Here is a 22,307-nt window from a genome sequence, read left to right as displayed (position 1 = left end):
CCTCATCAGCTGCTGATGTCCACCAACTTCTGCTCAGACACACTGAGAGCCCTGTGTGCTCTTTTCCTGCTCCTTCTCTCCATTTCCCATCCCTCCTGCCCCTCAAACATATTGTCTCAAGTGCTGTTGTTTCTCAGTTAATTACTGTTTGGTCACACACTGCTCTCTACATCCATATGCCTCTACATGAGAAAAGATAATACTGATCACATATTTTTTTAGAATTACTTTATTGAATCAAAGCTTACTCCTGACCTAATATATAGAACACATAAACACTAAACTGGCTGAAGTTCACCTCTCTCTCTCTCTTTCCCTCCTCTCTCTCTCTTTCTCTCTCTCTCTCTCTCTCTCTCACACACACACACACACTCCCTCTCATTCTTTGGTGGTTATCTAGAACTCATTCTGCTGAAACCCCAATGCCCCAAAATGCCCTGGAAAATGCTGCTTTAATCCATACATAAAGATTGAATTATGTAACTGGACAGGAAAGTTTTTCATCAGGGGGTCTTGGTAGAATCCAATAAAAGGGCCAAAAAGTGAAGGGTTCCTGACCTCTCTATCCCCCCAAAAACTTTGTTCTCGGATAGGCATGCAAAAATATCATATCTTCTAAGTAGACTTTATGTGATATGGTAATATATTGTAGAGACTATACTTCTAAAGTGCTTTAAATAACATTGCAATTAAAATAGAAATTATACTAGAAGTAAAACATGATCATTTATAATTTCAATAAAATCTTTCTCTCCCACAGATTGGTGAAATAAGATATTATAAAAATTATCATTCCCTACAATGTAAAACTGCATCACATCGTAGTTAAGTTTTTGGTAATGCAATTGGAATATTTAATCATTTTAATGTACCAATTAGGTTTGACTGTGCCATCACAATTAATGTTTTAAAAGTGTGTTACATTTTAAAGAGATGTAATGACATTAGCAACCTACATATCAAGTGTTTAATATTTGTGGCATAAAATTTCAGCTCTAAGTGCATCAAATTTTTATAAAACTCCCTTTTATTATTGCCCTTGCCACTATCTTACACTGTTTTCATGTCTCTTGAATCTACCACTTTATCTGCCTCCAACCAATCTCCTTGCCTCCTGTTTCTTCCCAGTCCAAACCCTCTGGCCCCTTGTCTCTGCCATAACAGCCCTCCTGAATAGCACTCTCATTGAGTCCCTCCTTTGTTCACAAAGCTTTCATCACAACTCCGTCCTCCAGAACAGAGTCCAAACTACACAGAACACTATGATCTTGACCACTTTTGTTTCTCACCAGGAAATGTCCACTAGAGAGCCGGGGGCACTGGGCGAGCCAGACAGAGTCCTACCTAACCTCCGGAGCTACAGGGTGCCCTCACCCAGGATGTCCTCCCCTTTCCCTCTGTCTTCCACTTTCCATGCTTCTGCTTGAGCCTCACATCATCTTGAAAGCCTCTACCAGGAAAAATCACATGGATCTTTCTCCTCTTAACTTTTAAACCATTTGTTGTTTTTTTCTAGTCATCATAATACCTATATTTATTGAAACAGCATGGTGAATGGAAAAAGTTGGTGAGTCATCAAGTAAAAGACACGCATTAAAATTTTTTTTACTCAAATATGCAAGGCCACGGCCTTTTCATTGGCTAACTAGAGCTCATTAAGTATCTTTCAGAAATCATATCCAACCTCTACCACTTCCAATCCTTTTCTTAAAAATGGGATGAGAATGTAAACATACATGCAGAACAATCTGAATGCAAAGGTTTTCAAAATGTTTCAATGTGCTTTCTAATTTTTGCATTGATATCATATACAACTTCATTCAGTAGTAGTTTTTTCCAAGATTTGCCTCATCTATGTTTTCACAAAAAACCAACAGCTTTATTTTCATAGTCATATTTCATTAGTTTAAGCAATGCTCAATTAAATACCATAATTACAAATGAAAGCACAGCCAACATAAGCTGACTGAAGGGCAAACACAACTAACTCTTGGTAGGTTGCCTAACCAGCAGGACAAGAAGCTGGGCATACCAGTGGGTGGCGCAGTTGTTGCAAGCATTCAGGGAGCCGAAGGAGAGCTAGAGAACTAAGTTAATCTGTTGAATCAGGTAACTAGAGGTTGGTTGAAAATGCAATTATATTTTGTACTGTTATGTATCATGTTACTGTACACATTTTTTTCCCTACTATAGATGGTAAGTTAACTTTTAAACAAGGTAAACCGTGCTATGTGGGTATGTCAGAGTCTCCAGATGCCATTGCTATAATCATCAGTAGGAACTGCCTGTCAGAGAACTCTGAAGGGAAGGGACTGAGCTCTGCTTGAACTTGGACTCTCGCTCTCCTGTTTACTATGTGATCCTGGGAAGGGTACTTGAACTTTATACACTTTATATGAGAACAGTAATACCTGTCCCAAAACCCCTTTAAACACTGAAGAAGGTATTTAGAAGGCTTTCAATGCACACATCAGGCATTTGGCAAATTAGTTCTCTTTTTTCCACGTAGGGGGAGAAGAACAAACAAATTAATGGATTAAAAAGGCATAAGTGAATGAGTGAATGTCTCTGTACCCGTATGGATTGTTGAATGCTATGGCATAGACCACATTCCTGTGGCCCTCCAGGGTGTGAAGTTCCTCTCCAGATGCAGTGTCCCAGACTTTACATGTCCGATCATAGCTTCCTGTGATAAAGCTAAGACAAGGAATATAAATGAATCACAAAGTGACAATAGCAAGGTGTTTATCCTCATTTTTTTTTTTACCTGCAATATTGTAAGCCCATTTATCTTGGTTTTTACAATGGAAATTCTGGATGCAAAACAGGTGAATTGGGAACAATATCTAAATCCTTGGATCAGAAACTTTCTGATTATACCTAACTCAAAAAGGAGTCACTAAATAAAATAAAGAATAATCCTGCCAGGGGTGCCTGGGTGGCTCAGTTGGTTAAGCCTCTGCCTTCGGCTCAGGTCATGATCCCAGTGTTCTGGGGTTCAGCTCTGCATAGGGCTCTCTGCTCAGCAGGGAGCCTGCTTCTCCCTCTCCCACTCACTCTGCTTGTGTTCCCTTTCACTGTCTCTCTCTCTGTGTGTCAAATAAATAAATAAAATCTTTAAAAAAGAATAATCATTCTTATAAATAATTAATAACTAGAGCATTAATCATAACGTTTTCTGAAATTCTAACGTATTTCAATAAACAGCATCATTCTTCCCATTGGTCCCACCATAAAATTATGAGCACCATCTTTGATTCCTTTAATTCCCTCACATCCCACACACAATCTATTAGTAAATCCTGTTAGCCCAATCTCAAAATACATCCCTAGTGTGGCTCCTTCTCACCAGGCTCCATTGCCTCCATCTCTTGCCTCCACAAATGAAGCCATCTTCTAATGGGTCTTGGCTGGTACTTGGTCCTTACAAGTCTGTTTTCCACACTGAAACTGGAGTTATTTTTTTTTAACCTTCCTTAGATGGTTTCCTAGCAATCTAGAGGAAAATTCAAATTCTGCGCATGGCCCATAAGGCCCACAGTACTGGCCATCTCTGGGACTTCAACTTTGCCCCAAAGCACACCCTGAGCTGCCATGTTGGCTTTTTTGCCTGTCTCTGAAGAACTCATTTTTGTTTTTCTTTTTTTACACATGCTAGTTCTTCCACCCATCTGGTTTACTGCTGTAGACTGCACGACCTGGAACATGACTGGCACACTAGTAAATGTTCAGTGAACATTTGCTTAAGATTTGCAATCCTCTTACATGACTATCCTACTACAGGAATAATTAGCATGTTGGCCTCTCAAATTTTAAAGTAAAATAATAGTATCTCAGTTATCCCTTAAATACTCCATTAGGAAATATACTTCCCCGACACAGAAAAAAAAAATGCACAAAATTAAAAAGCCAGTCTCTACGTCAAATGATAATGATAAAAGTTGAACACAAATCCTGACATTGAAACTCAAATAAATGAAAGAGCTGACAAGACAGTGTTTCTATGATTCCTCTCTAGGCATCTCCTCACAGCTTCTTCAGGGATGTAAATTAGTACATTCGTGATGGAAGACAGGATGGTGGTTCCAAAAAAAATTAAAAATTGAACTACCATATGATCCAGTAATCTCACTTCTGGATGCATATCCAAAAAATGAAATCAGAATCTCATAGAGCTATCTGCACCTCATGTTCTTTGCAGCATTGTTCATAGTAGCCAAGATATGGAAACAACATAAATGTCCATCAAGAAATGAATGGAATATTATTCAGCCATGAGAAAGAAGGAAATGCTGCCATTTACTACAACGTGGATGAACTTAGAGGACATTATGCTAAATAAAATAAGCCAGACACAGAAAGACAAATATTGTCTGATCTCACTTATATGTGGAATCTAAAAAAAAGTCAAATTCATAGAAGCATAGAATAGAACAGTAGTCACCAGGGGCGGGGAGTGGGAGAAATGGAGACGCATTGGTCAAAGGGTATAATATTGCAGTTATGTGGGATGAATAAGGCTAGAGATGCAATGCACAGGCATAAAGACTGTAGTTAATAATACTGGATTGAATACTGGAAAGATGCTAAAATAATACATTTCAAGTGCTCCCCTCACACACACAAAAAAAGTGGTAACTGAGGAGATAATGTTAATTAGCTCAACTGTAACAATTACTTTACTATGTGTATGTATGTCAAATTATGTCACCTTAAATATCTACAAGTTTAATTTAAAAAAAGAAATTTCTATTCCTTGGTTGTTAAAAATTAGAAGTAAAGACTAGAAATGGAAATATAGAAATAAAGAGGTGGCACATAGAGGATTCTCAGGGCAGAGAAACTGCTCTGTGTGATGTCTTAATGGGGGATCCCTGTCATTACACATTCATCAACCCCTAGAATGTACGAAAGCAAGAGTGACCCCTAATGCAAACTATGAGCTTTGAGTGATAATGATGAGTTTGTCAATGTAGGGCCAGCAAAGAGGGAATCTGAGGGTGTTTGGGGGCCAGGTGTACATGGCAAATCTCTGTACCTTTTGCCCAAATTTGCTATAAGCCTAAAACCTCTATAAAACATATTCTAATAATTTCTTTAATAAATTTTTTTCATTCAAAAATTTTAAAATTTTAGAGGCACTTGGGTGGCTCAGTTGGTTAACCATCATCTGCCTTCAACTCAAGTAATTATCCAGGGTCCTGGAACTGATCCCTACGTCAGGTTTCTCACTCTGGGGAGAGTCTGCTTATCCTTCTCCTTCTGCCTTCCCCCCCGCCACTCTGCTCGTGCTCTCTCTCTTGCTGTCTCCCAAATAAATACATAAAATATTCAAATAAACTAAAATTTTTAAATTTTAAATAAATAAATTTGAGAAACTTACCATGAGCCTGATTTATTAAGTGCAACATTAGTCAATGGCAGTATATGTGCTCTGAGAACCTTCAATGAAAGAAATCACAATTTGTGAAAAAAAATTAAAATTAAAAATTAATTAAAATTAAAAACTGAAAAAAATTAAGTTTAACTCATTAATTTTTACTTCAAACTAATGAAGACATTCAAGTTTGTCTTAATTATAAATAAACAGACAATAGTCACTATCTGAACAAATGAGAAAAAAATACATTGTGTCTTGTACCTAAGACCATTAAGACATTTGATAGTTACAAATAATTGCAAAAACATAATTAAATCTGTGTTTTCCATGAATTTGATTTTAAGATAAATTACTGATATTAAATAAGATATCAAATAGCACGAATTTATAATATTTTCTTTTAAATACTGCACATTGGGGACCCTGGTGGCTCAGTGGGTAAGCGTCTGACTTAGGCTCAGGTCATGGTCCCAGGGTCTGGGAGTCCTGGGATTAAGCCCCGGACTGAGCTCCCAGCTCAGCGAGAAGCTTGCTTCTCTCTCTCCCACTCCCCCTGCTTGTGTTTCCTCTCTTTCTATGTCCCTTTCTGCCAACCAAATAAATAAAATCTTAAAAAAAGAGAAAATAATAAATACTGCACATGGTTTTGTAAATATGCATGAATAGTATATAGAGAAAATACACCAAATATGTTTTAAATATAGATTTTACAATTTTTTATTACTTTTGGACTCCTAAACTCCTCTAGAGTCAGCATATGTATTATTTTATTTATCTTTCAATTTCTACATTGTCAAGCACATGGTGGATGCTTAATATTTATCAAATGAACATACATAAATTGGATAGTCTGTTTATAGATGAAGTGATTGCCAAGGCTGGGCCAGACCCAGTTATTTCTACTGCAGGAGTATAATTATTAATACTGTCCCCTTTCCCTATCAAAAATATTCCCTTTGGAGGATAAATTACAAGGTCCTGTGAGTTATAGAACTCATATTTGAAGTTAAATAGTGCCACCTGCTGGAACAAAGCGGTATCATAAGAATAATTTCTTAATCTTTCAATAATACAGTGAAGGGATGACTACGAAAGATTGAATATTTTCTTTCAGATATAATATGTCAATTATCTAAATAATAATTAAATTTTCTTATAGTTTTATTTAAATAATAAAAATAAAATCAGTGTAATATGAAGCAATACTAAACTATTAAATATTGTTAAATAAATAAGAAAAACTAAAAATGTCCTGAATAATTGACTATATTTGTGATATTTTTACTATAATCAGCAAAAGCTGATTAGAAAAAATAGATACATTTGCACTGCATTTAAATTATTATAGAAGTCATATCAATAAATAATTTACTGAAGTATAGTTTAGTTCACATGGAAGCAGAAAATATTAAGTTATTGATGTACTGTGAAATACAACTTCTTGATATTAGTCCAACTGGAAAAAAATTTAATTCTTCAATAACTTAAGACAACCTTAATGGTCATCCTTTAAGTATAACACTGTAAAGAACAGCCAAACTTACTAAAAATCTTTCTTTAACTTCTCAAGAAATAAATGTTAGAATTTCACTTAGTCAGTCAATAAACAAACATTTGTTGAGACTTAGTCTTAGCAAATATATGTGAAATACAGAGGGGAAAGAGAAAATATAATCTGTATTTTGTTTCAAATTGGTAGGATACCAACTAATTCATTAAAGTTCTTGTATTTAGTTTTCTTAAATACTCATTACCTTAAAAAGATAAAATTTGTGATTGCTGTGCTGTCTGAGTTTATCTTGTAACCTCTGTATTAAAAGCTTTACTTGATCTGATCGTGAAGCTGTGATTAGAGGCTCTGCTTTTTGTATTTCTTCTACTAAGGCATTGACATCAGTGCTGAAATTCACAAAAAAAAAAGTTACTTTTTTTCTATGCCAAAATTTGCATAGACATACATTGCAGGAAGAATTGCATTGTGTTATGAAGCACATCTATAAAATGTCAAAACACCATAGCTTTATTAGGAGATTTCGGGGGGTGGGGAGTACAAATCAGTAAAATCAAGCCTGCAGAAAAGTGGCTCAGGTTCTTCAGAATGCACCATCATGAACCGCGTCTTCTCCTGTGGAAAGTGTGCAAGAATTATGATTTGCTCACCTGAGAAGCCCAAGTGCATACTGGTTCTACACATGAGCTCTTTATTTTCTTCCTTTTTTTTTTTTTTTTTTTGTCTCTTTAATGAACCCCTACAGAATGTTCCTGGTACCACTATATTTTGTACCTTATATATGCTCTCTTGCTTAAACAACCCTCTAATTTAATGCTTTTATCATAATTACTTCAGGGATGAAGAAACTGAGGTTTGGAAAGGTTAAGTTTTAAATATTTTTTAAGGAAAGAGAAAGTACCTAACCAAAAATGGACCTTCAAAGAACGATGATGATTAATATTTCATATGGACTATAGCATCGTTCTCTTTAAAAAAAAAAAAGCTGCTCTGAGAATTATGAATTCAACTTTCCCCCAATATTCAAATAGCCTATGGCAATGCTGATTAATTTTGCTAGTCTGGAATAATTGTTCAAGACAAAGAGTAATGTCTATAAACCACAAAGCAACCAAAATAGGTCATTTTGGCTCCTCATGCCAAATTCTGCTTCGTCAGCTGTTTGTCGCAGATGTCACTTCTCAATAACCCACCTATCTCTCCTACCTCTGTCTCAACAGCTGCTTCTCAGAAATGGAAACTCAGATAAGCAAGCCTCTCCTCTTCATAAATAAACAGTTCCCGAGGTCCCGTCCATGTAAGGGACTGAGCTGGAAGACTAGTCATCCGACTAACATTTACCCTACTATTGCTTAGGCCCTGGGAGGGTAAAAGGCACAGTCCCAGCTCTCAAGAAATACAATGTATCGGAATCAGAATGAATATTTAGAACAGAAATGAATCAGAGGCAGTTTATAATGATGACTTTGATAAATTCCGAGAGAGTCAGTTGTCCAAGGGCTTATACTTTCCTAAGAATTAAGATGATGATAATGCCTCTTGGAAAGTTTTCTGACCATTGTTATAAATCAAAACAGATTTCCCAGCAAGATCTAAATTCACCAGATATTCATCAGATGTACAGATATTTAATCTGTACATCCCAAGCCTGTGGAATTCTAATTGTTCTTTTCCAATATAGTAACTCCAGAATGTTCCCTATCTTGCAAATATTTTTATGTGCAGAATTCTTCTAAATTCTTGAGCAGAACCAGAAGTAACATCCATACTTTTTTTTTTTTACTTGACATTATACACTACAAAGCATGACTACTGCATCCTAAGGACCTATACCTTTTTAAATATAAAATCTGTATTTTTCTGCCTCTCTCGCTGAAAGTTATTCTCTCATATAAACATTAATCTGTGCCACTCACATGATGTCCCACTCAGTACAGGTTGTTTCTCAAACTGGAAAACACATTCACTGAGGTCGGGATTAAGATTCTGTATAGCTTCTCATTGACCCTAACCTAGAGCTTTGCATGTAGAAGGTGCAGATAACCTCATTACAGACTCAATAAATAAAAACAAATAAATAAATGTCTAACAAAGGAACTTTCTACGCGCTGGCATAATCAGTAACGTGTGCCAGTTACAAAAATAACACAATTCTGACTTGATCTTAGACCTTGTCTTCCCTGAAAATAGATAAAACAGTGACTTCCGTGTGAAATTCAGTGGCACTATCTTTGCCACTATTTATTCTTTGGTTAAACAATAAACGATTGAGTACCTTCTTTGTGTGGTCACTTGGAATAAGAAGAGAACTCAACGTAAACCATCACCACCCGAGCCACTCCCTGTCCTCAGCCTCAGACAAGCTCTAGACCTCTCTAGTGGCCACAGTTCTGAGAAGCCATGTTGTTTGGGCTCATTTCAAAACTCCAGAGCGGCTCATCTACTATTTAACTACAGTTATGTGAGAGGTCCCTTGGCTATCAGTTTCTGTTCCCCTCCCCGATAATCATGACAAAGGAGAAGGACAGTCACAATGGGAAATCCCTTATTTCTCTGGGTCAACAACTCTGAAACAGGTATCATGGTATTTTTGTTCTTCATGATATTTTTGTTCTATTTGAAAATTTTCTCCCACTCAAACTATCTTTACTTTATCTGAACATGGGTTTCTGCAAGATAATCACTAATCTGATTTTGTCTCTCAAAGTGGAGTTTTGCCTAGGATTGATTTATTTTTTCCCTTTCTTTCTCTCTTTTTTCCCCCTCTCTCTCTCTTTCTTTCTTTCTTTTTTTTTTTTTTTTTTTTTTTTTTTTAGTTTTGCATAGGATTTCCTAAAGAGAATGAATTCTGGGCAGTATGATCTCATAAGAGGATTTCCTAACTCTGCCCCATGACAATTAATGAGGAGGACGGAATGCAATCAGTCCTGTGAGCTGTTTATCTACCAGGAAAGTAACAGGCTCCATTGTCTTCTTAAAATTCCAATAACCAGTATTCCTCAAAAATGTTAAGGTCATCAAAAAGAAGGGAAGTCTGAGAGATCATTCACCAAGAGGAGCCTGAGGAGACTTGACAATGAAATGTAATGTGGTATTTTGGAAAAGAAAGAGATAATAGAAGAAAAACATAAAACAAGGAAAATTGACTAAGATATGGTCTTTAGTTAGCAAGAATGTTTCAGTATCGGTTCACTAGTTAAGACCAATGTACACACGAATGTATGATGTTAATAATAGGGGATGCAGGGCATGGGGTATGTGGGAACTCCTGTCTTCACAGTTTTCTAAAACTATTCTAAACTAAAAGATTAAAAACAATTAAAACAGGTCTATTTAGGGTGAAAAAAAGGGCAGACTGACTATCCTTTTCCCACCTCCTCCCTACCCAGCAAGACATTCAAGTGGGCCTCACTGAGACAAACAGGAGTTAATACAGGACCACTAGAACATTGTTCTAGCAATCTGAGTTCATGCAGCTCATCCACACATCATCCTGGGTCAGTGTTTTCCAGTAAAAAAAAAATCTGGATATGAAACCCAGGTTGCACTGAGTAGCTAGTTTACCTGGAACTGAGGTTGAGCAAATCTATGGATTTGGTCCTCAATTCTCCACTCTTTTCATATTCCAACATAATTCCTATAAAAATAAACAAACATGTTATAAACCACTTAGGATGACAACAATGTCAAAAGTTAATCTACTTTGCCATAATTTTTTTTCATTTGTTTTTTTAATTTTTAGAATTTCTCTGCATAAAACATGTGCAGTGATGTCTGATTCTAAAACAAGATAGTGTGAACTCACTTTTTCCTAGTGCTTCCTTTAAATACAGCCACACACCCTTGAAATTACTCAACAGGCAATGTTAAAATAATTGAAGGTTGGGTAGAGGGTAGACTGGCTAGAGGTCTCAGGACTTGAGCAATGACAGTGTGATAAGTTCCCTGGACTTTCTGTTTATCTCCTATATACCCCCAAACTGGAAACAAGAGCAACTTGCTGCCTGGAACCACCAAAAAGCATGGACAACAAAAACCATGTAATAGCAAAGTTTGCTGTCTGTGGCCAAAGGACCAGACAAAGGGAAGTCAGACAAAGAACGAATGGGGAACCCTAAACACTGCTCCATAACTGGGGATCCTTAGGCAGTTTGATCCCCCAGTGGAAAGAAACACTGTCCCAGTCCCCCTGCAAAGCTGGGCCCCAGCAGTAATCTGATCTGCCTGCAGCAGCCTGGCCACAAAGACCCAGGCCTCCTCAATATCCTCAGCGGGGGCCCCATGGGGCTATCCAATCTGTCTAGCAGCCACTGGGAAGTCCCAGGATCACTCAAAACCCATTTCACAACCAAGTCATTGGTGGGCAGCCTTATCCACCCTCAGAAGGGACAACAATGAAGTCCTGGGATATCCCAGACCCCACTCTACAACCAGGTACCGAAATGGTCTCTTCCTGCCTTTCAACCAATGGTGTCACCAGGACTACAGTCTTGTCCCCCACACTGTCCTGGAAGGTTATTCAGTGAGAGCAGGCATATTGGGAATTACCTTCTACCCTGCAGGTGGCACCAGCTAGAACTGAGCCAGAGACCTTGCAGCACCAAAAAAACGAAGCAGACCAGATTAACATTGCAAGGGCTCATAAACTTAAGCTACCATTGGAACTGAAGCGCACAAGCTAGACAGAACCTCTATGCTAAATCTAAACATGGTGACAGGTCTGTCAAAATAGATTCAGATAGGATCAAGAGTCTCCTAATGTAAGAACCAAAATGTCCAGGATACAATAAACAGGAAAAGATAATCACTAGACCCCAATACCCAGGATAATTAAAAAACCACCCATCACACCAAGAACCAGAGAAAGATGATCAACAAACACGTATAATCTGATGCTGGGATTATCTGACTACCTCCTTAAAGGAGATGTCGAAAATACTTAAAAACAACCACTTACAAATTCATGTGAAACAAATGAAAAAATAAAATAATCCCAGATAAATAAAAGTTTTTTTAAAGAAACTAAATGGGAATTATAGAATGAGAAAGTTCAATGGGCAAAATGAAAAACTTGTTAAATAGGTTCAGTAGGAGAATGGAGATGACAAAGGATAGAATCAGTGAACTTGAAGACAGATCAATAGAATATATTCATTCTGAACAACAGAGAGATAATTTATTAGGAGAAAAAAAAATAAAGAGTCTCTTACCCACTTTACTGTACTACCTCTATAAATATGGGCCAGTGGATCTCAAAAGTTTTGGCCTTAGGACCACTTTATACTCTTTAAATTATTGAGGACACCAAAGAGGTTTTGTTTTTGTAATATTTTCCATATTAAAATTGAGAAATTTTAAATTATTTATTAAACTGCTTTAAAATAATAATAATAAAGTCATAGCATGCTAATGTACATAACATTTTATAAAACAAGAAGAGTAGCATCATTTTACACTTTAGCACGTATCTTTAATATCTGGCTTATTGAAAGACAGCTGGATTCTCATCTCTGCTTCTGCATTTAAGTGGTTCCTACACAGAGTTTCAGATGAAGTATATGGGAAAAAATCTGGTCATGCACAGATATGTAGTTGGAAAATGAGAAATTATTTTAATTGCATTTCCAGGTAATTGTAGATAATCTTCTTTAATACTGCATTAAAACTTAACTAGTAATTCATAAAGATTTGTTGCAATATAGAATCTGAAACCACATCAATTAATTCTTCATATCCTGTTATATTAAAATCCATTGGTCTATCTCACACTTTCAAAGGATCTTTTATTCATGTGTGATTTATCATGCATCAGATATCTGAAAAATATTCAGATCACGCATCAAACATCTGAAAAAATTCGTTTACTGAGTTATATACATCTTCTAAATGTTGACATATATCATCACACAATATCCACCCAAAAAATCACTTTTGTTAATATCACTACCAATATCTACCATCAGAAAACTCTTTCAGGGTCGGTATGCTGTCCAACTCATGATGGTAGATCCAAGTTTTCTGAAATTCTCATTTTTGCCTGAAGGCTCAAATTTTATCACTGGCAAGAAATGCTGACAGTTTGGCCTCAAAGTTCCTGGCTCACTTTGCTCATTTGCAAACAAAATGTCTTCCAAATGTCCAAGTCTGAAAGCCGCATTTGTTTTTCAGTCTTTCAAGTACAATTGGTGTTCCATGAAGAAAATGGCTGGTTCATCTCTCAGTCACATGACCATACAAGTGTTTTCCTCAAAACAACTATCAAACATCTCTGTGCAGCAAAAGTGCTTAATGAGAACTTTCTATTTCATCGGGCAGAATGCAAGTACTCCCAGGTCAGATTTTGACTATGTTATTAAGTTTTACCAATTCATCAAGGGCATTCCTAAGTGAAACTGAGGAGGTTTTTGTCCTATCACCAGTTTGTGTCAGTGAGGAATACAATGACCACTATGAAAATTTGTTGCCACCGCCTGATGTGGAGTTAAATTTCCAGAGATTTCACTTCCCAGTGCTTTTGTAACCAGTAATGCAAATGTCAACATCGTGAAAAAACCAAGAGGTATCTTATTGTTACTATGGAAAGAGGTTTGGCCTTGAGGCCCCACTGAAAAGGCACAGGAGCCCGCAAGGGTCCTCCTACAATGTGAGAATCGCTCCCCTAAGATCATATATTTGATACAACAGATGTGATTCTAGAAGCATTTTAGATCAATAGAAAATGGGAAATTCCATCAAACACATATTTATGTTCTAGAGCACTGAACCATTGAGATAGAATGAGGTGGAGTTGAAAAGGCGTGTACATGGCATCAAACAGATCCAGGTTTGAGTTCCAGCTCAAGTCCCTACTTATTTCATGGTACTAGTAATCTCATTATACCTCAGTCTTCTCATTTATAGATAATACTTTCATTTTTCTGGTTGAAATTAAATAATATGTATATAAAGCACCTGGCATCTAGAAACTCATTAAGTATTTCTTATTATCTAGTGAATAATCAAATACTGCCTTGTGACACATAGTCACCTTATATTAATTAAATTACATCTATGCCTTCTCTCTTTGGTGAGACTGTAACATCTTTGAGAAGAAAACCATATGCTTCTTTATACTTCCAGGAGGAAGTGTAAGATATCCTCCTTGGAATGAGTCGTGATGATTTACGCACAGTAAGCACATGATTTGGCCAGTTTCAAGTACAAGCAACACTGTCAAATGGATTTACACCTTCCCCTCTCTGGCCTTCATTTCTCCCTCAAAGGGGTCTGCCCCTCCCCATTGTCTTTATGATCTTTCTGTTTTCCATCCTCTCCACATCTGACTCACCAGACGATGCCCTCCTGGATCTGTCTTCCCTTTATCCCTAGTGTCTACCATGAAACTGGTGCACAGGAACTGTTCAAACAGAGCTTGTTGAATACATGAGCTAACTGACAGATGATTGGATGAGTACCCCCAGAATGCTTAATGCAATTGATAGTCCTTATCTTTACGACACGGACTTTCAAAATAATCAACACTATGACCAAATCTCCTTCTTCAGATACAATTATCCATTGGCTTTTATTAAATCTGTCTACTTTGTTACTTTTCTTTTTTTTTCCATTTTTTTAATTTATTTTCAACATAACAGTATTCATTGTTTTTGTCCCACACCCAGTGCTCCATTCAATCCGTGCCCTTTCTAATACCCACCACCTGGTTCCCGCAACCTCCCACCCCCCCCACTCTTCAAACCCTTCAGAATGTTTTTCAGAGTCCATAGTCTCTCATTGTTCACCTCCCCTTCCAATTTTCCCCAACTCCCTTCTCCTAACTCCCCATGTCCTCCATGCTATTTGTTATGTTCCACAAATAAGTGAAACCATATGATAATTGACTCTCTCTGCTTGACTTATTTCACTCAGCATAATCTCTTCCAGTCCCGTCCATGTTGCTACAAAAGTTGGGTATTCATCCTTTCTGATGGAGGCATAATACTCCATAGTGTATATGGACCACATCTTCCTTATCCATTTGTCCGTTGAAGGGCATCTTGGTTCTTTCCACAGTTTGGCGACCGTGGCTATTGCTGCTATAAACATTGGGGTACAGATGGCCCTTCTTTTCACTACACCTGTATCTTTGGTGTAAATACCCAGTAGTGCAATTGCAGGGTCATAGGGAAGTTCTATTTCTAATTTCTTGAGGAATCTCCACACTGTTCTCCAAAGAGGCTGCACCAACTTGCATTCCCACCAACAGTGGAAGAGGGTTCCCCTTTCTTCACATCCCCTCCAACACATGTTGTTTCCTGTCTTGCTAATTTTGGCCATTCTAACTGGTGTAAGGTGATATCTCAGTGTGGTGTTAATTTGAATCTCCCTGATGGCTAGTGATGATGAACATGTTTTCATGTGTCTGATAGCCATTTGTATGTCTTCATTGGAGAAGTGTCTGTTCATATCTTCTGCCCATTTTTTGATATGATTATCTGTTTTTGTGTGTGTTGAGTTTGAGGAGTTCTTTATAGATCCTGGATATCAATCTTTTGTCTGTACTGTCATTTGCAAATATCTTCTCCCATTCCGTGGGTTGCCTCTTTGTTTTCTTGACTGTTTCCTTTGCTGTGCAGAAGCTTTTGTTAATTTTCATTCTCCTTTACAGATTCCTCCTCTTACAACTGACCTTTAAATACTGATTTAGGTTATGGTTTGGGTCTAGGAATTCTCTCTTCACTTTACATTTTTTTTGTCTGTATAAATTCACCCATACCCATGGCTCTGATTACCATCAGTATGCCAACAATTACCAGTTGTAATTCTCCCTTCTAAACTTCTGTGTTCTAGATGCATGTGTATCTCACCAGTACCTCAAACAAGTCCTGGATCTTCCTCCTCAATCCTGCTTCTCCTACAGAGCTTATTTCCCAGGGTCAGACGTCACCACTCACATGACAGCACAGCTGCACTCTCGGGAGGAATTCATCTCAACACAGTCATGCTGCACGGATTTGGCACAACTTAAGTAGGTAAACCCAAGCATCTGTTGTGTAATGAAGTATAAGGTTTTAGAACCAAAAAATCATTCCATGTGCTTTTAATGACCAGAGCACCCAGATACAGCAGGCAAACAACTGTAACTAACCTTTTCAAAAAATTACAACATTGTGGAAATCTTTTTAAAAACCTATTTATATGTTGCATGTTCTAGAAAAGATTTAAAAGGGCTTAGAAAAAAATAAATAAAATTCAAAAAGTGAAGCTTGGAAGTAGTAAGAATTAGATGCATTGACAAGGGAAGGTTCAAGTAAAGGAAAGATCACATCTATAATTGCATTGAACACATAAATATAAAATTAACAAAAAATGTGCAAGGCCTAGTTGTACTATGGAACATAAAAGAAAACTGTGATAAATGAGGACACACATTTCTAGATGAGAAAATGTAATATTATAAACATGTCAAATCAATCTATGGATTAAAGTAATTATAATGACTTTATTTTTTGGAATTTGAAAATTTACCATATATTATAATAAACTGTAAAACAAAAAAGTGTGACTCTAGTCAATATAAGTGTGACTTAGATCAACATAAAAGAATCCCTTATATATGGGAGTTTAAAAATAAACTGAAGGTAATATTTTAAATTAATGGGGAAAAATAAATTATGCAATAAATAATCATATAATAATAAGTTGGATTTTGGAAAAATTTATAAAACTGATTGCTACCACACAAGATACAAAAATATATTCTAGAGTGATTCGAAATTTTAATATTAAAAACAAAATACAAAATGGTCAAAATAATAGAATATATTTACATCTTAGTGTAAGCAATTGGCTTTTTTTTTAAAGATTTTATTTATTTATTTAACAGAGAAAGAGAGCACAAGTAGGCAGAGAGGGAGGCAGAGAGAGAGGGGGAAGCAGGCTCCCTGCTGAGGAGAGAGCCTGATTTGGGCCTCGATTCCAGGACCCTGAGATCACGCACGACCTGAGCTGTAGGCAGAGGCTTAACCCACTGAGCCATCCAGGCACCCAGCAACTGGCTTTTTAAGCATGATGTGAAACTTAACACCTAAAAAAGAAAAAAATGATGCATTTGTCTGAAATAAATTGAAGCTTCTATACAGGAAAAGATACCACAAAGTTAAAGATAAATGATAATCAGCAAAAAAATTTCAACTATAAATACAAAGCTTAAAGAACTTACTATAAAGAAGCCTAAAAATGATTTTTAGAAAGAAAATGGACAAAAGGCAGGAAAGGCCAGTTTGCAAACAGAGAGCGACAATGGTCAATAAATATACAAAAATAAAATATTCCCAATATTTTAACTGGGAAAAGAAATACAAAATACAAAAAGAGATATAATTTTTACTCATCAGAATTGCAAAGATGGCAAAGACTGATAATACTAAATACTAGCCAGGTTGAGGAAATAGGAGTTCTTACTGGTGGTAGACATGTCAGGTGGCTCCCTTCAAGAAGCCATCATACCAGGGTTGCCTGAGTGGCTCAGTGGGTTAAGCCTCTGCCTTTGGCTTAGGTCATGATCTCAGGGTCGTGGGATCGAGCCCTACATCGGGCTCTCTGCTCAGCAGGGAGCCTGCTTCCCCCCCACCTCTGCCTGCCTCTCTGCCTACTTGTGATCCCTCCTCTATGTCAAATAAATAAATAAAATCTTTAAAGAAAAAAAAAAAGAAGTCATCATACCTTCAGTGGGTTGAGCATGCTCTTAGTTATCCTTTTATGTATTTTTCAGAATTTTGTTAAAAGTAAATATTACTCTTAAGATAGAAAAAAGAGAGAGAGAAAAATTAGAACATGGAGGAAAAGGGAGAAAAATGATAGAGATTAACATTATTAACATATAAACTCCTGAAGATCAAGATCAAGATCTCCACAAGGTTATTTGAAAATTCAAATAACATATGAAGTTTCTATCAGCTTAAGGTATCACTATCATTAAGGACTGCTTCCTTCCTGTTCTGTAATTTTAAGTATTTTTCATTATATATGAGTACTCAATATGCACTATTTATTCTTAAGGAAAGTAGGCATTCGATAAATAGTTGAGTAAATAAATGATGTGTAAACAGTAGGTAAATTATATAATCTTAATCTGTAACTCAGAGAAAGGTTGGAAAGAATTAGCATTATTCTAAGGAGATGCACTAAATAATTTTAGCAAATTCACAAAATACTGTATTCTTTTCTTCACGGTTATCTTGTTTCTTATAAAATAAAAAATGTTGAAAGTCTTTAAAGTCGACTACTAAAAATTAGCTGTGTTACTATACAGATGGATTTAGAAAACAAAGTGCAAAATCTGAAACCTGTGCATTGGACGGTTCCGCTGTTAAAAAACATCAAGGTCAAATGCTCACCCTCCCCATGACCACTGAGCTGCAGTATTGAGGCAGAAACTGGGTTGTGCATAGTGAAGAACACAAGCAGAAAACAGACAAAGATGCTCCCCAGAGCACATGTTGTTCTTCAGTGATCGTTGCCCACAGTACCTTAATGTTCTCCATGAATTTTTGTGCAGTAGGTAGGATTCCCAAGAACACTTAAGAAGCTTCTCCCCCGCAAATTCTGCAATGTACTATAAGACTAAGCTTCAAAAGATGTGAGTGTTCCTTACTCCGATCACATTCAACCAACAAAGACCCTTAGAGTGCTCAGAATATTAATGAGTCTAATTAATGTTTACTTAACTCCTTCTCATGGCCCAAAACACTAGGGGCCTACACACAAGAAGTAAAAGACAAAGACTGTCATGCCTGAGTCAGTTGAAAAGCACGTATGCAACACCTACTCTTCGTGAAGTGAAGAGCTTATGAATTAATGAATGAGATAAAAAGAGAATGCCCATGCTTGATTAGCCATATTACTGCCATGTACTTTTAGGAGGCAGAGGGACAAATTCCATGGATGCCAACAGTGGAATGCTCCTGACCCATATGTTATTCAAAAGAAAGTAGGAGGACTGAAATCTGGGGACTAAGAGATTAAACAAAATTGCAGAAGGGATAAAGGTAACATGAGAATGATTCAGTGGTGAGTGATTTTTTTCCTCCTTGATAATGTTATTTCAACACCCACCTGCTATTCAGTAGTACCTTGGAAACTGGCATATAACACATGGCTCACCAAAGACTGGAATTCAGAAATTAAGTATCTAACATGCTAAGTGATATGACTTCATTAGAAGATAATCATTAAGGCAATAGTTGCAAGTTTAAGTCCAAAGCCTTATTGAATGGGAGATTGCCATTGGAATCCTGGACTTTCAGAGCTGGAGTGAATCTTACAGATCATCTGTCTCACCTATTCCCACTTCAGAAGGAGCTGAAAGCATTCTACTCAACACACCTTATCTCATTAAACTTGTTTATTCAACAAATATGTGAGCTCGTCTTTATTGACCCATCTCCATCTACTCTAAGTGCTAGAGATGCACTAATAAACAAAATAGATGAAGTCCAGAACCTCAGGAAGCTTTTATTTTAAGTTGGGGTGACCAGGTGAAATACATAGGTAAAACTGTGGTACATTGCCCTGAGATAGCGCTAAGGAAAAAAAAAAAAAAAAAAAAAAAAAAAACAGCAGAGGACGCACATTGCGTATCCAAGTGAACAATCAGGTAGGCCATGAGGTACTCAGGACTACTCCCTCAGGTTTTTAAACAGAGAAAATAGATGAGATCACCTAACCAATGAGTATAGATAGAGAAGTCCAAGGGCAGAGTGCTGGGACACTCCAACATTAAGATCAGAAGGAAGAGACACCAATAAGATGGATGAAGAAGGAGCCACAATAAAGTGGGATTAAAAACCAGTGTGTCCTGGAAGCCAAGGGACAGAGTGATCAAATGCATTAGATGCTGCTGTCAGGTCAGGACAAGAAGGAGGCAGAGGCGGCCAGTGGGTTGAGTGATGTTGGAGGTCACTGAGGATCTTGAAGAGTGCAGTTTCAGGGGAGCCATGAGGGTGGAAACACGACAGGAGTGAGTCCAAGACAGAAGAGAAGAGAAATCGGGACGCTGTTCTTCCAAGGAGGTTTGCTCTGAAGGGAAAGAGATAAATGGGGGAGTAGCTGCAAAGGGTCAACAGACAGGTTAGGATGGGCGTTGTTACTAACGTGTGACTTGATGGATCGAAACAAATTGCCCAAGCTACAAAATCTGTATACGGTGAGAGCCAGATATTATGATCCCAGAGCTCACCTTCCTAACCTACACTCCACAGCAAAGGGATGAATGAAAGCCAGTCAATCACATGCCCGCCTATTTATGGGAACCAGCCCCAGCCTACACCAAGCATAGCCAAAGTTGTGAATGCATCGAGAGAACAAGCTATTTACAATTTCCCATGTGCTACCTCTCACATCTAGGGCCTTTTCATGTTATTTTAATTGTAATTGTAAGAGGAAGGAAATGAGTTATGATTTTACTACAAATGTTAACTTCACATGGGTGAGAGTTAATGCCAGGCCTCCTGTTGCAGGGAAGCCCAGTCTTCTCATCCCGCAAGGATATTTGGTCATCTACTGCTTTGTGGCAAGTTTTGTAGACTTTTTAATTTTATATTCTTCTTATTTTTATTTATTTTTTTAAAGATTTTTAAAATTTATTTGTTTGAGAGAGAGAGAGCACAAGCAGGGGGAGCGGCAGGCAGAGGGAGAGGGAGAAGCAGGCTCCCCGCTGAGCAGGGAGCCCCATGAGGGGCTCCATCCCAGGACCCTGGGATCATGACCTGAGCCCAAGGCAGACACTTAACCCACTGAGCCACCCAGGCGCCCCTATTCTTATTTTTAAAGTGAGCTCTGAATTGGAACCAAGAGTTCTCCGCTTATTTCTGTGCCTAACGAGTTGGGTAACCAGTGGTCTTCACTCATTCTTCAAAGGTGACCATGTCCTCACCTGTGAAACAAGACAAGTAGACAAGTTTGTCCCTCTCTAAAACTACAGGGTTCTGTGGGTGTATTTTGAAATTCCTCAGCTCATTGGAATCAAGGACTGTGACCTTTAAGCTGAAAGCCCTGGGGCACAGGGCGCCTGGTGGCAGGCCCTCAATAAACGTGTTTGGTCAACTGATAAGCATGGTCTGGAATGCGGACACTCAATTAATATGCTTTGTTGCATATGCATTTTCCTTTTCATACTCAACACATCTTGACTTGATCGTTCTGCTCTGTTTAAAATAAAAAGCAATGTGCTCCTTGTCAGTGTCTTCCCTTCCGGATACCAATCTCTAGGGACATCACTGATCACCACCTCTCCCTCCCCATCCGCCCCATTCCAAACTAGCCAGAAAAGCATTATAACTCCGCAACTTCAAAGTTTAAAGAATTCCTTAAAAATCACTTTAAATGTTTTGAGTAACAGTGTTCAACAACCAAAGGAGCAAGGGGCCCTGTTGGGAATCCCCTGGCTCTCTGTCCCCGGCATGGATCACCCGCTAGGGGACTCCGCCGGCCCCTCGAGTCCCCGCACCCTCCACCGCCCTGGAGCCTCCCAAGGCCAGAGCCCAGCACCCACGCCAGCACGGAGGAGGCCCGGCCCCTACCTGGCGGGTAATACCGGAGTAGGAGGCCCTTGAGCTTCATTTTCTCCTTCCCAGACCCCTGGTCAACGCTCTTCGTAGCCATGGAAACAGCCAAACAGCAGCTGTGCTTCGGCGCGCATGCGCGAGCATCCAGGGCGCGGAGCTGGGCTTACAGACTTCGGTAGTTGGGTCTGCGGCGCCCGAGACCCGTGGCGGGTTGGGGGGCGTCCGCTCGGCGAGGCGAGGCCAGGGAGCACGCCCTGCCCCTGCGGGTGCCCGGGCCTGCCTGCTTGTTCGTAGGGTGGGAGACGGGGGCTCCAGGCCGCGTCACTGAAGAGAGCGCTGCCACCCTCGCTCCGTCTGCACCGTCGGAGCCTGGGCTGCGCAGGGACGGGGACCCCTCCCGTTCTCAGTCAGGGTGACTTCACAACGGGCGAAGCACTCTACGGAGTGCTGGCCGCGCACACTGTGGCCCATTGAGTTTCCAAGGAGAAGGGACGGGAGAAAAGTCCCCTCCTGGTCACCATTCCGGGCCTCTCCTTATGCCCTGTCCTTGTTCCCACAAAAGAATTAGGACCACGATGTATCAGGCTACATTTCCTGATGCTGTGTGGTGCGCTGCGCTTGGCGCCTTATACGCCTGTCGCTGTAGAGATTAACAGAGGTTTGAGTGGTGCACCATTTCTTCCCTCCCCCTCTCACGGATGCAACAATCCAGCATCAGAAAAAGTGAGGACCCCCACCCACCCCCAACTAGTGAGCCACAGAAGCGGGATGGGAGGGCAGGTGCCTCAGAAGCCTGTCAGCTGGAGTCCACAGGGTACTGTCCACCCAGGGTATATGGTTTCCCAGACCTTTTTGTGGCCTATTCGGTTTC

The 22,307-nt window shown here is 38.6% G+C and overlaps 1 protein-coding gene across 1 annotated transcript in view; it reads right to left on the bottom strand.

The window, feature by feature from the left end:
- The window catches only part of LOC111145100 (dynein assembly factor with WD repeats 1), a 48,922-nt gene extending 27,408 nt beyond the window's left edge, over positions 1 to 21,514 (bottom strand). Inside the window, exons 1-5 of the mRNA XM_022499744.1 lie at positions 21,452 to 21,514; positions 10,455 to 10,527; positions 7,135 to 7,279; positions 5,384 to 5,442; positions 2,575 to 2,697 (exon numbers count right to left, since the gene is read on the bottom strand). Coding sequence (XP_022355452.1) covers positions 2,575 to 2,697; positions 5,384 to 5,442; positions 7,135 to 7,279; positions 10,455 to 10,527; positions 21,452 to 21,491 — 440 coding nt within the window. The 5' untranslated portion in view covers positions 21,492 to 21,514. The remainder of the gene's footprint in view (positions 1 to 2,574; positions 2,698 to 5,383; positions 5,443 to 7,134; positions 7,280 to 10,454; positions 10,528 to 21,451) is intronic.
- Between the last annotated feature and the right edge of the window lie 793 nt (positions 21,515 to 22,307).

This window comes from Enhydra lutris, unplaced genomic scaffold (assembly GCF_002288905.1).
Source record: "Enhydra lutris kenyoni isolate GAN:26980312 unplaced genomic scaffold, ASM228890v2 scaffoldscaffold1, whole genome shotgun sequence".
NCBI classification, from domain to species: domain Eukaryota; kingdom Metazoa; phylum Chordata; class Mammalia; order Carnivora; family Mustelidae; genus Enhydra; species Enhydra lutris.
This window is presented reverse-complemented; position numbering and strand designations above follow the sequence as displayed.